Source organism: Sesamum indicum, linkage group LG5, assembly GCF_026168435.1.
Source record: "Sesamum indicum cultivar Baizhima isolate 11 linkage group LG5, ASM2616843v1, whole genome shotgun sequence".
In the NCBI taxonomy this organism is placed as follows: domain Eukaryota; kingdom Viridiplantae; phylum Streptophyta; class Magnoliopsida; order Lamiales; family Pedaliaceae; genus Sesamum; species Sesamum indicum.
The window spans coordinates 16,564,266-16,580,823 of NC_142661.1; the positions used below are offsets into that span (position 1 = coordinate 16,564,266).

The 16,558-nt window shown below is 35.6% G+C and overlaps 3 protein-coding genes across 3 annotated transcripts; 2 read left to right on the forward strand and 1 right to left on the reverse strand.

The window, feature by feature from the left end:
- Positions 1–1,251: 1,251 nt before the first annotated feature.
- Positions 1,252–3,578, forward strand: LOC105162002 (uncharacterized). Its single transcript, XM_088880783.1, has 2 exons — positions 1,252–1,865; positions 2,049–3,578. Exons 1-2 carry the CDS (start codon positions 1,260–1,262, stop codon positions 3,249–3,251), a joined length of 1,809 nt encoding a protein of 602 aa, XP_088736909.1. The 5' UTR covers positions 1,252–1,259; the 3' UTR covers positions 3,252–3,578.
- A 725-nt stretch (positions 3,579–4,303) lies between these two features.
- VIP3 (Transducin/WD40 repeat-like superfamily protein) lies at positions 4,304–8,318 on the forward strand. Its single transcript, XM_011079744.3, has 2 exons — positions 4,304–4,736; positions 7,463–8,318. The coding sequence occupies exons 1-2, from the start codon at positions 4,398–4,400 to the stop codon at positions 8,093–8,095; spliced, it is 972 nt and encodes a 323-aa protein (XP_011078046.1). The 5' UTR covers positions 4,304–4,397; the 3' UTR covers positions 8,096–8,318.
- A 3,154-nt stretch (positions 8,319–11,472) lies between these two features.
- Positions 11,473–13,244, reverse strand: MTO2 (Pyridoxal-5'-phosphate-dependent enzyme family protein). Its single transcript, XM_088880236.1, has one exon. The coding sequence runs from the start codon at positions 13,150–13,152 to the stop codon at positions 11,641–11,643; it is 1,512 nt and encodes a 503-aa protein (XP_088736362.1). The 5' UTR covers positions 13,153–13,244; the 3' UTR covers positions 11,473–11,640.
- Between the last annotated feature and the right edge of the window lie 3,314 nt (positions 13,245–16,558).

Genomic DNA, 16,558 nt, shown 5'->3' on the forward strand with positions numbered 1-16,558 from the left:
TTCTATAATATAAAAACCAAAATATATTTAATTTATTTTCATAATTAAAGAATTAAATTGAAGGGAATAAAACGCGGTGCAACCACCAAAAGTCCATCATTGACTAGCGATTAAATAAATAAATGTGGGTTTTTTTTAATGGTTTTGGCCTTAATTATCATGGGGTGTTGGTAGCAATTGATTGATTTTAGTTCAAGAGTTTAATTGATTTTCTTTTTTTTTTTTGTAATTTATTATATTTTTTTAATTCAAGAATACAAAAGTTCGAATAAAAATTATAGGGTTTCCAACAAAAATACGAGCTCTTCGATACTCCAAACCTCGAATGGAGACAAGAATCTGCAAAGAAATTACTACGAGAAAATCTTCACAAGATAAAATCTTTTAAAAAAATACGAGTTCTTGAATAGGAAAAGAGATATGATAAATGTCTCCAAAGATTCGAAAGAAGAGAGTTGATCAGAAATAAGATTTTTACGAGTTCAAATGAGGAAATTCACGATAAGTTCCAACAAAAGATTCTATTCCGAAAATAAAATACCAGTATTTTTAGAAAGATTCTATAAATATGCGAGTTTAAGGAAGAAAATCCACAACAAGTTCCAAAGAAAGATTTGATTTCGAAAATAAAATACCAACGTATTTAGAAAGTTCTATAAATACAGACCTTATCGAGAGGAATAGGCCAAGTAATACGAATCGATTTTTAACATCAATCGTACTTGTGTTATAGAACACTACATCATCATTTATCTTTGCAAAATTTTAAAAAAATAAAATTATCTTTAATTGCATAAAGAAAAAATTGAGTTTTTACTATTTCGACTAAATATTATTAAACATGTTTTATTAAAAAAGTATTTCAAAAAATCAATTTCGATAAGGTTTTTTTGTTATTAAATTAAATATGATCAATTATTTATTTGATTTTATTTATTTCTATTAATTATTTAAATTACAAACACACATTGATTATATTCCAATAAATAGTGTAATATTATGATTTTTCAATCATCTGTCACAAAATTTTATATCTTATAAATTTATTTTATTGCATCATTTAAAATATTCAATTGCTGAATAAATTGATCCTTTTCGTGCAGCAATGGATAAATGTATTATTTTATATTATATAATACAACTCATGCTACTAACATTTATATAAATCTGCATCAAATTTTAATTTTTTTTCAAAATCGAAGTCTGTCCAAAATTTAAAACTCAAGCAACCCCCCCCCCCCTCCCCGCCCACCCATGCCATGGAACCCGACGGTGATGCACCGCCATTCTGGTCTCAGACCGCCACCAGTCCGCTCCCCCGCCGGAGGCGGTCTCAGCCCTCAACGCCGCTCCTCAGTCCGGTGGCGCTAATTCTATCCGTCCCAATACTCCTCTTACTCGTTGCATTTTTTGTAGTCCCTCCATTTCTCTCGCACGCTAATCAAATCCTCAGGCCTAATTCCGTCAACGTATTTCTACTATTCTTTGCTATTGTGTGCGGCCTGTTTGCAAGAAGAGACGATGAAACTTCATCATCTAGTGTTGCTGATGATGGTCGCCTGAACTCGGGTGCTGATTTGAGTGTAATTTCTAGTTCTTTTGATGGGACGAGGCAGTCGGGTTCGGATTGGTTGGAGTATTCAGAGAGGAACGAGTATAGTAATCTTGTGGAGGAAAGTGGCGGCCGCGGCCGGCTGAGGAGGAGCAGCAGTTCTTATCCCGATTTTAGGCAGGAGTCGTCGTGGGAAAGTGTTGGCGACAGGTTCAGGTTCGTTGATGATCTTGAGGTGAATTTTCGCGGGTCTTTGCCTCCTGATGATTTCCGACGCCGCGCGAGGCGGAGTCAAGAGAGAGAGAAAAGGGCTGTGGAGACGGTTTTTGAGGAGATTCACCGGTCTGCGCCGCCTGATAATGTACGACCCCGCGGGAGGCGGAGGAGTCTTGAGAGGGAGAAAGTGGAAGCGGAGACGGTAGTGGGAGAAATTCACCTCTCTCCGCCGACTGATAATCTCCGACGCTGTGGGAGGCGGAGTTATGATAGACAGAAGGATGAAGCGGCTGAGACGCTTGTTGAGGAAATTATTGTGAATAAATTTGAAGCCAGTTCGGTACCTCCGCAGCGGCCAATGCAGCCTGACTCATCTCCGCCTCCGCCGCCTCCTCCTCCCGCAACTTTCAAACAGAGACGATCTATACATCGCGTCCCACATAAGAAAAACGCTGAAAGGCAAAAAGCTGAAGCTGAATTCAGTAAAATGAGATCGCCACCTCCTCCGCCAGCACCACCACCTCCGCCGCCGCCTCGACCACCAGCAGCAACGTTTGAGTTTACGGAGCATGGCAGCGAAAAGCTTCAGAAGAAAAAGAGCGGCGCAACGAAAGAAATCGCAACAGCAATAGCTTCGCTGTACAAAGGCCAAAGGAAAAGAAAGAAGAAAGAGAAAAGTAGAAATATTTACGACAGTGCCACTCACAATTCTTTTCCAACTTCTGTACAGGAACAACCATCACCAACTCCACCGCCGCCGCCGCCGCCTCCCCCGCCATCTAGAGTGTTGCAAAACCTGTTCAAAAAGAGCAGCAAAAGTAAACGAATACACTCCGTCTCCGCCGTATCAACTCCACCTCCACCCCCTCCGCCGCCGCCTCCAAATTCAATTTTCAACAATTTGTTCAAAACAGGAAGCAAAAGTAAGCGATTCCAACAGACGTCAACCACAGCTCCACCACCCCCGCCACCCCCTCCGCCGCCTTCATCATTACTCAATTCCTTATTCAAAAACGGAAGCAAAAGCAAGCGTTTCAAGAACGTCGACGCCCCTACTCCGGCTGCAGCTCCGTCTCCAGCAGAACCACAGCCGTGGCGCGAGGTCAACACCGGTAAGCCACCAAAACCCACAAAACGCAGCACCCTGCACAAGGAAACCATGGTAATCGCGCCACCATCGCCGCTCATCTCAACGCCACCTCCTCCACCTCCGCCACCATTCAGAATGCCGGAGGTTAAATTCGTTGCTCGCGGAGACTTCGTGAGAATCCGCAGCGCCCACAGCTCCCGTTGCAGCTCCCCGGAGCTGGAAGATTTTGAAATCATATCAGTTAAATCCGACGGCGGCGATTCAATGGGGCCGTCGATTTCTTGCTCCAGCCCAGATGTGAATGCGAAGGCCGACACTTTCATCGCCAGGCTCCGAGATGAATGGAGGTTGGAGAAGATAAACTCAGTCAATGAGAAGCACAAAACGGGCTGACCCTCCAGCCCGGCCCGTATGATAATTCGACTTTTACCGTAAATATTTATGGCTTACTCACAAAGATATGGTAAATAAAACGCGATTTAGAAGTTAAATTGGGTTTGTCGCTCTGGTTGTATTGTTTTTGTTCTCAACTGGAGGGCTTTCAACTGTCGAGGATGTGAGTTTTTATTTCAGTACTAGGTTAAAGAAAGCTAATATAATTTTGGATGTTTGCTGTGAGATTTTGGCTCTGATCCTATGTTTTTGTTGTCTGTCAGAGTCCAATTTATGTAATCTGCAAGTTTGCAACGCTAAAAGTGGAATGCGCCGTTTATTTTGTGATATGAGTTATCTGAATAATTATATAAAAAAATTATGTATAAATTATACTATATTTACTTGTATTATTCAGGTTGAATAACTCAACCCACTTAAATAGATAGATTAAATTATTCAACCAAAACATTAATTAATATCGGATTCTTGAAATTTCTATAATGCAACGTGAATATGTTACTTGAATGTATTATTTTTCATATAGGACCTAATAATGAAAAGTAAACTGGCCCCGATGATATAAATATCGATAATGAGTGTATGTTGATTTATTTTAATAAAAGTTGTTTATTAATTTGATGTAATAATAGTTGTTGGTTAATTTAAGTTTATAAATATCTGATTCTAACAATCAATAAGTTGATCATTGACGATTGAGATTCATTCTAAAATTATCATCGATTAAAAGAAAAAACAGTAAGTTAGAATTGTAGTGCATAAGAATTCTTAGTATTATCAAATTTATGAGAAAAGTTTTATTCAGATCAAATTGAACTAATCACATTGTAAGGGATTAATACCTGACTTTTTTTTTTAGGATTAATATATGAGTTGTGATTGGTCATTTTAAAAATTGTATAATAAGTGTAGTACAAGATAATTGTATGGGTCCAAGATATAAGACGATAAAAAACAAAAGAATAAAATCAATAATTTGAAATTTCGCCCCAACTTTCGTCCGATTTTACATATCCACCCCAAACATTCTATCTTTATATATCACATATTACCCGTGCCAGTAAATTTCCAGTCAATCTGACGCCTACACTCCACAGTTGACACCTGAGCTAGGGCTTTTACTCCCAATCGAACTCGCCCATAACCATGAAACTAGCTCCATTGAACACCGTTCAGAACGCCCACGACGACTCAGTCTGGACGGCCGCGTGGGTGCCGCCGACGGAGGATTCGCCGCCGCTGCTCTTGACGGGTTCGCTTGATGAGACGGTTCGGTTGTGGAATCCCGAAGGTCCCGAGAAGGTGCAGACGAACACCGGACACTGCCTTGGCGTTGTATCGGTGGCGGCCCACCCCTCCGGCAGAATCGCGGCGTCCGCCTCCATTGACAGCTTCATACGAGTCTTTGATGTCGCTACTAACAACACCATAGCCACCCTCGAGGCTCCACCCTCTGAAGTCTGGCAATTGCAATTCAATCCTCAGGTATTAATTAGTAGTGTTATTCCTTGATTTATATCTGCTGATGATTTTGTTTGCTTCTTCTTGTGGATGTGTGTATGTGTAATGGTTTCTTAGGGCTTTGAAATATAATGTACCGGAAATGTAAAGCCCAAAAATCATGCTTTGCTTGATAGCAGGGAATTGTTATTGGAATTTGGCGTAAAAGGAAGCTAATGACGATCCGCTTGAAATAAACAGAGGTGTAAAGCGAGAGTTTTGTTTTTGTTTTGTTTTTTTTTCCCGAGCACAGTGTCCGGGAACACTTGACATCAAATATACAAAGAGTACGGTATGGTGGAGAGTCATACATATATGGAAGTATTTGGGCGAGCGATCAAAAGATTGGAAAGTTAGATATTGTTAACTGATCTTTCCACATTTGTGCCGCTTATGACCCAGTTTTGAATCTGTGAACTAGATCCAATATCACACTTACCAGGTGATGAGAGTGGTCACCAGAGTGTACATCTAATAGCTGAAGATTACTGTTCCAGTGAATGTGATAACTGGAACATGATAGTCTTTGTGCCTTTTTGTCCTTCTTTTAGTGTTTTTTGGTTTTCGGGGTGGTATTATGGGGTTAGATGCTATTTTGGAATGTTAAGCTTCAATTATTACTTTGAATTTTTTGTTTCCTTGTGAGAATTAGTTCAATCACTAAAACGAGTTATCTCAAATTAACTAATAGTAAAATTATTTTATACTAAATACATTAAACTATTTTTTATGTGGTATTTAGGTCATATTTCATTAGGAAATTGGGAGAATTTTCTTTTGGCCATGAGAATTTGATCAACAAAAGAAATAATAAATGCCAGGATATGGGTATTGGTAGCGTAGTATGAAATCGCTTCATAAAAAATCTTCCATCTAATAATCTGTATCTAAAATCCACCAAAACCAGAAAATCCTATTTATCTTACTTCTCTTTTCTTTTTCAATCTTTCTCCATGATACACTGTCTTTTCCTGATCCTGAAAGTCAAGTTGTTGCCATAAGTTAATGTACTCTAATGTTATTAAAAAAGCTTGTATAAATATGTGATAAAGTGGGACTTGGGAAACCCAAAGGTCCCAATCCATTTACGCGTTCAGTCTTTTACTAAAAGACTTGCATTTCGCAACCTGTTTCTGCGAGGTTGCAACATTTTGCAACTAGTATTGATGGTCAAGATACTTTTCGTTTTAGGTTAATATTTCTTCTTCCAAAATGCAGCACTTAGATTGGTTAGAAATGTTGTCACTCTATGTCTTCTTGTTTCATATCTAGAGGTAGGGGTGGGTTTGTTTCCTATCTAGATGTAGGGGTGGGGCAAACCAGCATCAGCCGTTAAAAGATTCTATGCTCTGTTTATAAAACTTATAGATGTATATTATCATCAACAGAATTGTATTTCTTTATGCTCATTCTGATTGAAGATTCACCACTGATCACTGAATTTCATATTCATATTAATGACCAATTAGTTTATTTGACACTGCACCTTCAATGAAGTGATTTTACAATATGTTTTTGCGGTTCTCAAAATGTCCCTATTGATTTGCAGACTGAAAATCTTGGAATTTCGCTAAATTTATTGACGTATAAACAATAGTATAGTATTTGGGCCACTTTCTTTTGGTATCTCACTAGTTTGTTGATGTTTTGGAGACCTCCAATCTTTCTTTGGATTATATGAAAGCACATTTGTGCTGCACTGTTGTTACTTTATAAGTGGTTTTATGATAAACAAAAATTTTGAAAAAGTTTCAGTGGTTTAACTGTACCATTTATTAGCAATTGCTCATGCTACAGATGTCTCATGTTGAACCTACTATGTCAAACATAACCTGTAGGTGATGTGCCTGACTCTTGATCTGTTCCCTTTATAGAACAATAAATTGCTAGTCTGGTGCTTTATTAGTTATTATATTAAAATTTCTCAAACATATTCCTCCTGAAGATTTTGGTGGACAATGTAATCCGAAGGATGAGTTCATTTCACAAACATAAGAGTAAATGGATGTATGTGATTGTAATGTAATTACTTCACAGTATTTCAAACTTAAAACTGCAATGTTACAGAACCACCCTGGCTTCAAAACTCATTAATGAATAATTGAACTCTAAGGCTTTAGTTGCAAATCATAGCAGGTCTTGAAATGCTGTGCATACAGCTGAAGCTCACATGCATTTGCAATTTCACACTCATAAAAGGAAGGAACAAAAAATAAAATTGGACAGAGCTTATTATATAGTTTTTATGGTAGTGTCACTATCAATTTTTTTATTCTATTTATGTATTCCATAGTACCATATGCACCGTACTTTGGCTCAACATTCCTTGGTCTGCTAAGACTTTATGTACTGGGTAGCAGAGTGTTCATAATCTTTCTTGCTGTCTCATTTGTGAATTCCCAAGATTATTGATTCGATAGGTTTTTGAGACACTGGCCACAGCTTATTTTTGTGGTCCTTTTTTTTTTTTTTTTTTCTTCATTGGTTGGTTTTCTTAAACACAATTTGCTTCAGTACCATTAGTTTTAACAAACTGTCCTTTCAGAGATGTATGGTGGCTATAAATTCTGACCCTTTTTCATGGAACATCATAGTATACTTTTTCGAGGCCTTTTCATCAGAAAATTATTCCCTTATATTCACTTTTCAATACATTCACAAGTTTTGCCGCTCATTATAACTGATGGAAAACTATTATTTCTCTAACTCAGGGTACAACACTGGCTGCAGCTGGAGGTGGTAGTGCTTCAGTGAAGCTGTGGGATACCGCCGAATGGAAATTGGTTGCTGCCCTAGAAGTTCCTCGACCGGAAGGCTTGAAGCCATCAGAGAAAAGTGGCAGCAAGAAGTTTGCCCTCTCTGTGGCATGGAGCCCGGACGGTAGACAAATTGCTTGTGGCTCAATGGATGGCACCATCTCAGTTTTTGATGTTCCCCGTGCTAAGTTCATGCACCACTTGGAAGGCCACTGCATGCCCGTGCGAAGTCTTGTGTACTCATCAGCCCCTCTTGATTCAAGGGTACTTTTCTCCGCCTCAGATGATGGTCACGTGCACGTTTACGATGCCGAACGGAAAACCTTGATTACATCAATGTCAGGCCACTCAAGCTGGGTACTGAGTGTGGATGTTTCCCCAGACGGGGCAGCAATTGCTACGGGCTCAAGTGACAAGACCGTTAGGCTTTGGGATCTAAAAATGAGAGCTGCTACCCAGATACTAACAAGCCATAACGACCAGGTATGGGCAGTAGCCTTTGGGTCACCATTACGGACAGATGTAAGATCTTGTCTGCTTGCTAGTGTATCTGACGACAAGAGTGTATCATTCTATAAATATTCTTGAAGTATCATCTATACGGCAACTTAAGATCACAACTTATCCGCCCCATTTGGTTGAGCACTGCAGGGTGGCGGCTGTTTTCTAGTTTAACATTTACTAGTGGCTGAGCAAACTCGTGTATGTAGACGTAAATTTGTCTGATATACTTGACAGGTTGTCTTTGGTTTTTGTTCTGAATTAGTTTGACGATGTTTATTCCATCCTATACCAACCTTAAATTATTCCCCGCGTGTCTCTTTTGAGCAACCTTCATTCTTTGTTTTTTCTCAGCTTTTATTGAAATGATATCCATTGGTAATTGTACTATTGCAATATTCAGATGCTATAAGTTACTGTCTTAAGCATTTAATTCTTTGGGAGTGGAAGGGCATATAAAGAAGAAATTTTTTAATCCTATTTTAGAGATGAGATATGCTATCCCATAAATTAGGATTGGTAAGATTGAGTTTACTGAGTTCTAATACTTTGCTAAGATTGATCTGATATTAATACTGAGTTCTAATACTGTGAATTAAACATGTGATTACACATGATTTGTAAGTTTATGGTGCCTTTTTACACGAATCAAATAGGGTCTAAATGTAGTCCACATAATTGGGACAATGACTTGCAATTTTTTCGGTATTGTTTTAGGTCTATTTATATTATTTGTGGTAAGTGGTAGGTAGGTAGTCGTAATTAATGGCGCATTTAGAAATTAAAAACACGTATGATTTTTTCGAATGATAAATGTGATTGTGGTGCTGCACATGTTAGATGGCTCTTCAATAAAATGATAGTTTGTGGATTTCGTATCATTCTTTTTCCTTTTCCCTTTTGCAACTTAAGTGCAACTGATCAATTGCAAAATCATATTGTTAATATAAATTTCATATTTGCATAAATAGTTACAAGATTGGAAAAATATAGATAATAAATTTTCAATGAATTTAGATCAAAGGTTACCATTTTTTAAAATGAAGACTATGTGCGACTCTCTCTCTCTGTCTCAATTGTGATCTAAAGATCGGAAGCTTGCTTTTATAAACGGAGGTGTAATTTTTTCCATTTTATGGTAACAAACTATTTATTGCTTTGAAATTTGATATTTGAGCCTTTGAAAGTTTGTAATCAAATAAGACGTGGAGTTGAAGTATTCCGTTATGTCATAGAATTTTAAAGTTTGGACATTAGTTATTTTGGGTCTGCTTTACGTATGTAATATATGGAGTAAGTAGTTTCTCGTTATGCCCTGGAGACTCTGTTTTATAGGTACCACTTAGTATTTTCGGCCAACTAATCTATTAAAATGTTGTAGGCATGCAAAATCTGATAATTATATATTGACATGTGCAATATATTTTTTTTCATCAATTTGATGTTTTTTATAAAATAAAATATTAACAATTGATAAAATCAAATATTGCCGTGTATGAAATTGAAGTATTCAAGGCAATTTAAATATTTTTTTGCCGACAAAGGAAGCAAACGTCAATGATTTGATAATTTTATATTATATCTTGTGATTAAAGTAATAAATCATAAAGGACCAATCGTATCACTCCACGTTATCAAGTAGATATAGCAAAGTTTTCTACCCTACAACTATAAATATGGATGTTTCACCACTCAAGAGATACGACATAAAGCACAAGACAAGATACGAGTGAAGACGAGTCAAGCAATCACTCAAAATAGAATTGATGAGACAATCAAAGAAAGAATCAAGAACGCTCAATAAGTCTCAAAATCCTCTCAAGTGCAAATCAAGGAAGATCCACGGCGTTCAAAGCAAAATCAAGACGTTCGCCGCTGAAACCATCCAAAATCAATATTTAATTTGGGAATAGTCAAAAGACTCTCGAACAAGTTAACATCAGAGAAAATCAAAGCACCAAGCTCCACTTCCAAAGTTGCCAAAATAAAAATCGCATTCATGAAGCAGGTTCCAAGTAGAGATTTTGTACCCACAAAAAGTACAATTAAATTTAAAAATTATTTCTAACATTTTTTTTAAATAAATTTAAAAACATGAAATTCGCGTTACAATTATATATATATATATATATATATATATATTGAAAGGACTAAAATGTCAAATTTAAACCACATTATGGCCCAATAAATCAATCTAAAATTAAAAAAAAATAATGTTATATTTTATCTTTAATTGATTCATGTAGCACAATATCCAAATTTGGTATAAAGTTATTATCTTGACAGTATTGTAAAGCTGAAATTCGAATTGGACACTAATCATTCGTGACTTTCTTTGTACTTTTAATTAATAATTTATTCTAAACAAATTCGATGTTTAACACATATTAAAAAAATGTTGTAATAATTTTTCTCATTTCACCTGAATTTAGTGTAATAAGATGACATATTAATATTATAACATGATAATTAAATTGGATATCAAGTGACATTAACTTTTATTCCAAAAATGAGTTAATTGATAATTAATAATATTTATGTTTTTGTTTTAATTTACTACACTGCCATTACTGTTATCACCATCACAATTTAAATGTAATTCAAAGCGTTACAAACTTATTATTGCAAAACAACAAATTTTCTCATTTTAGTACTCAATATATATATATATATGGACAATTATTCCTTCACTTTTAAAATATAGGGACAATTACATATACGTTGTCGACATCATTAACTATTTTTGTTTTCTGTTGTCGGGATTGTTTCTATAATTATGTAAACAATATAAATAATTTGCATAAATAAATCATAAATTATAGGGTGTAAATATAATTATTCGTAAAATATAATATGAAACATATAAATGTTGCCCTGAATAAGAGATCAAAATTGATCAATAAAGCTTAATTTAGTATGCAAAATTGGGTCTAACGTGACAATGAATTCATATCCCATCAATGTACCGATAATTTTTTATTTAATAATAGTTATTGATTTACTGTTATTAGTTATGAATATTTGATATTCATTATTAATAGATTGAAATTTATTGTAACGACAATTAAATTCATATAAAAAAATAATATTCGAAATTACATTCAAGAAAGTCTATATGTAAGGAATTATTTCTAGATGAAGAGTCTTGTCAACATCACCGCTTTCCTGAAGATTTGTTCATCAGACACCCCCTTCAAGAGAAACAATCTGTATACGTCAGAGTTGAAACTTCTATGGTTTCATAATATTTTTTATTTTGAATCTTATGTTGTAATTAATATATTCTTTAATTTGTACTAAATAGAATAATTAATATTATCTTATATAAATATATATATAATTAATATTATAATTGAAGACGAAACAAAATTTCAAACGGAAAATTCTAATTTGGATCCGATTCAACTAAATCTGAACTAATTACATAATAAGTGCAATATACTTATCGTGTGATATGTATATAATTAAAGAAAATGATCAAAACTTGTGATTGATACTTAGTTGGAGCTAGAATTTTTCCTAATAGACTCCCAACAAAGACATAAACGAAAATACATCAAATTACAACTTCAAAAAACTCAAAAGAAAACTTGCCATATGTTGTACAATTACCACCATTTTCCTAAGTTGATCTACCTCCTCTCCGACAAGAACTTCTTCAGCTCATCCATCACCAATCCAAAATCAGCCTTCACACTCACCGGCGGATTCGAATACCTACACTCCATCTCCCCAATCGCCCCGGAATGATAGTCAATCTTCGCCTGCGTAAACTTCAATCCGTGCGCCGTGCTCACCACCACAGTCCGATCATTCGGGCCGATGATCCCATTCCCCCTCAGCTTCATCAATGCCGATAAAGCCACCCCTGTGTGCGGGCAAATAAACATCCCTGTCGAATCGGCTAACGCCATTGCGTCCATCAGCTCCTCCTCCGTCGCCTCTTCCACGATCCCGTTTGACTTCTTTAGAGCGTAAACTGCTCTGTCGATCGAAACAGGGTCGCCGATTTGAATTGCGGACGCAAACGTAGTTTTCGCCGTCACGGGGCTGAACTCCTTCCACCCCGAATTATAGTATTGAAACAACGGGTTGGCGTTCCGGGCCTGAGCGCAGACGAGTCTTGGAATCCGATCGACGAGGCCCAGTTCTTGACACATTTTGAATCCTTTGTAGAACGCATAGATGTTGCCTAAGTTTCCTCCCGGGACGATCACCCAATCAGGAACTTCCCAATCGAACTGTTGCAAGATTTCGATCGCCGCAGTTTTTTGTCCCTCTAGTCTTAAACTGTTCAACGAGTTCGCTAAGTAGATTGGGAGCTCCGTCGTGATCTGCCGGATTAGTTTCATACAACCGTCGAAGTCCGTGTCTATGCTGAGGACGAACGCGCCGTTCGCGATGGGCTGCACCAGCTGCGCCATGGAGATCTTGTTGGCGGGTAGGAAGACGATGGAGGGGATGCCTGCAGCGGCGCAGTAGGCGGAGAGGGCGGCGGACGTGTCGCCTGTGGAGGCGCAGCCGACGCCCACGAGTGGGCTGTTCATCTTGCGCAGCCGATTGACTTGGCTGACCAAAACCGTCATCCCCAAATCCTTGAAACTGCCGGTGTGGCTAATCCCGCAGTGTTTAACCCACAAATCATTCATCCCAAGGATTTTCTTGCCGAATCTCTCGGCCCAGAAGAGATTGGAGTTCCCTTCGAACGCGCTGACGATGTCTTCGTCGTCAATTTCGGGCAATACCCATTCTTTCTTGGACCAGACGCCGGAGCCATAGGGCCATTTGGTGGTGCCGACGCGGGAGTCGAACAGGGTCTTCCAGTAATGGCCGTCGTACTGTTTGAGGGCGTCCATGTCATGTTGGACGTCGAGGAGGCCGCCGTCTCGGCTGCGGTACACGACGTCGTCGAGGGAGTAGGACTCCGCGGTGGGGGTGTTGGTGGAGATGGAGTTGAAAGGAACGTACTTAGCGGAGAAGCTTAAACCGGGAGGAGGCGCTGATGGCGGCAGAACTGGTGGAGAAGTGATAGACGGTGTGGCGGCGCAGAGTATTGTGGGACATGGATAGCGGTGGTGGTGTGGAGATGCAGAATTTGACTTGGAGAGAAAGGAGGAAGAATTGAGGAGGTGAGAAGAAGCCATAATTCTTGAAAAGCGGCGGCGGAGAGTGGCGGTGGTGGTGGTGATAGGCGTTTTGATATTGGGACTGGTTTTAATAAGCCTTATCGTGTAAGAAGGAAAGGGACGAGAATAGGGGAAGTCACGTGAGACACGTGCAAGGAATTCAGTCTAATCTAATTATTCTTATTTTCAGTTAAACAATCTTAATTCTTGAAATTCCCCACTTGGTATCAGGATTTTCTGCAATTCCTCCCACTTTGCAAATTCGACCAACTCATCATCATGGTAAGTTGCATAATTAATTAGACAATTTATTAGCATAGACATCATATTTTAATGGATGTTGTGTATTGGTCAACTTGATTAATTATATTCTAAAAGTATAAATTAAATAATGTGTAAATACTTATTCACCATCTTCATATTGCCAATCAAATTTGACTCTAAGATGAGAGTTGAAAAATTAAAAGTATTAATAGTTAAATGTATTATGTCATCTACTTAAACCATTATTTCTAAGTGATGCAATAATTTTAAAATAAGGTTTCCTATTATGTCATCACTAATTTTAAAATAAGGTTTCCTATCATAAAATGAAACTTTATGTCAAATGTTTGAAAAAAAAAATACAACATAGGGGATTTAATGTATAATAAATTTAATTTTAAAGTTGTCATATACGTCTCAGTGTTTTTGTGTTCATGCTCAAGTTTACGCACATATATTTACGTCACGTAAAACGAGAGTATAAATGTCTGTGGCAAAAATAAAGTACGAGGATGTTAAACTTTCGGAATTTATTATTATCCACAACAACAAACACTATAAAAAAAATATAACATTTAATTATGCCTGATTGTCATAGTTAAAAATTAAAAAAATATAGTAAATTATGGCCGTGGTATCTGCAAGGGTGGCTAAAATATTTGCCATGGCAAAAACCTTTTTCTTAATGAAAAATCTATATTTTTGTAATTATTTTATTTAATCGTGGTCAATAGAACTTATTTACCAGATTTTTTAATCCATAGCTATTAAAATTGTAGTCAATAGTCATTTTTTTTCTAGTGAAATTTCGTAGTTGTGTATAATCTGCGGTCGCTTTTAATATCTGCTTCAGTCCATTTCTTTTTCTATTTATTTATCAAAGTGTAATTTTATTGAGTAACATAAAATAGAATACATTTTTTGAAAACACAATAAAACAAAAAGAAATATTATGTTATATAGATAATGTGCATCACTAGACTTGTGGTCCTAACTATTGAGTAAAAGTCCAAGATGCAGTATGAATATTTTTTTAAAGAAAATATTTCCTCACTTAAATAGTAAGTAAATTATTATTGTGGTGTAGGGATCTTCTTCTATAAATGCAATGGCCCATTGATTGCAATTAATTAATATAGAAAATCAGGTGCCAAATTAGACTAGACAATGCTTTAAATTGAAATCACTCTCCACTTCTTTTTTGTTACTTGAGAAAAATATGTATAATAATAATAATAATAATAATATTATGTTATAAAATAATAGTTCTTTATAACATGGTTCTTTGTTTTCCTATGTGGTTATAAAATATAGGTATATATTTGAAGAAGTATTAGTGTAATGTACCTCGTAACGTATTTGTGTAATATTTTAATATTGAATAGGGTCTGGTATAATTATAATTTTATAAATAATATAGAGTGTTTTTTTTTTTAATGTATCTAAACATAAATTAGGAGTTTCAATGTAGTCCGTTCTTTATTTTTTATTTTTTCCCGATGGCCCACAAGATAATATTGTTCTAGAAAAGGTTAAAGATCATGTCATTTCAAAATTGATGGTAGAAATAAATAATAATTAATCAATAATTAAGTTGGATTGCGCACTGAATAACAGCTATGGGACTAAATACTACAGGTTGGGTTTGAAATATTTCAAGTCGAGAATCTTGAGGCTGGACAATGAGTATTCTATTAGGACTTGCATTAAGTGTTGCATTCATTAGATGGGCGTCGTGTTTCATCAAGAGCAGATGTGGGACGTCTATGCAATTTTATATTTCCAAACACTTTAATTTAACTTAATTGAATTTATAATTTATTTTTTTTAAAAGAAAACCCTTGATTTAAATTTTTGCAAATACCATCTTCGATATTAATTTATAACACGAAAACTCGTGATCGGCTCTAAATAATAAATGAAGGGTATTTTTAGCTTTTCTTGTTAATAACAACAATGCCGCTACATATTTATGTAGCTTTTATCCAATGTTTGCTTAAATTCAACATTTATTGATTGAAAATAATCATCTTATATATATGTTATGAACCCTTAATTTTTACCCAATGTTTAGTTAAATTTAGCAAACATACAAGACAAGAATATTAATTAATATGACATATTACTTATTAAGAAGGTGTGCTAAATTTAAGTAAGATTTCATTTGAATTGATAAATTTAAATTTAAAAAGAAATAATTATAAATAACTTCTCATTAAATAGATTTGATATTCAAAAATATTTCACAAAATACAGTTCAGCTGAATACTTTGAAATTCTTGTAACCTGTAGTTATCGATCCAAATAAATACAATAAATATAGGAGATATGTTATTCAAGATTTGAATCAATTTAAGCACAATGTAAAAGACTTCGTTAGTTTATTTCTTAGCTCAGTTGATAAGAACGAACTACTTAATAGTCAGATGATTGCAGGTTCGATTCTCTCAGCTAGTGTGCGAGTTCTGTTGGTGGGTAATCTACGGACGGATGATTGGTATGTAGGAATCAATTCTGGTGGGAATAAAATAAATTTAGAAATGGAATAATAGTAGAATTCGGATTATTTTAGTATTATAATTCCTATGCTTGATATAGCAAAGAATAAGAAAAGAAATTGAATCGAAACTTTTCAAATTACTCATTTATCTGTTTGGTAAATGGAATAAATATATATTATTGATGATAATTTTATAATTAATAAAATTAAAATCGACTGAATTTGTTAAAATGTTAAAAATAAGTTAGAAACTCTTCAATTTTCATAATGGAACACTTTAGTATTTTGATTCTGTATTTTATATACCCATTTTTTTATATTAATTTATAAATTTTCAAAGATCTTATAAAATATTATTAAAAAAGCTTATAAATAATATAGTAGGGAAGTTAAAGTTGCTAGTGGAGTTGGGCTTCCACATTGAAGCCCACTTTAATGGATTGGATCAAGAACCATTAGCCTAATAGTCCAAGGACAAAGGTTTATTACATGTATGAGGTCCATTTTACATTGTTAGGGAATGTAAACATAGTTGTCATCAAATTTTTATTTATAAAAACTACCCAACTTTAAACTTAGAGAGGGTTTGGCTAAGTTTATTTTAAACAACTTATGAATTTGTACATTTTATAAGGTGTTTAAAAGTTTAAAGAGAATAAA

What these genes read in the sequence shown, in the direction of transcription:
- MTO2 (XM_088880236.1), bottom strand. Translation starts at nt 13,152, where the DNA reads ATGGCTTCTTCTCACCTCCTCAATTCTTCCTCCTTTCTCTCCAAGTCA.
- VIP3 (XM_011079744.3), top strand. Translation starts at nt 4,398, where the DNA reads ATGAAACTAGCTCCATTGAACACCGTTCAGAACGCCCACGACGACTCA. An exon ending in AATTGCAATTCAATCCTCAG is followed by an intron (nt 4,737 to 7,462) that starts GTATTAATTAGT and finishes TCTCTAACTCAG; the next exon opens with GGTACAACACTGGCTGCAGC.
- LOC105162002 (XM_088880783.1), top strand. Translation starts at nt 1,260, where the DNA reads ATGGAACCCGACGGTGATGCACCGCCATTCTGGTCTCAGACCGCCACC. An exon ending in AAGAGAGAGAGAAAAGGGCT is followed by an intron (nt 1,866 to 2,048) that starts GTGGAGACGGTT and finishes GATAGACAGAAG; the next exon opens with GATGAAGCGGCTGAGACGCT.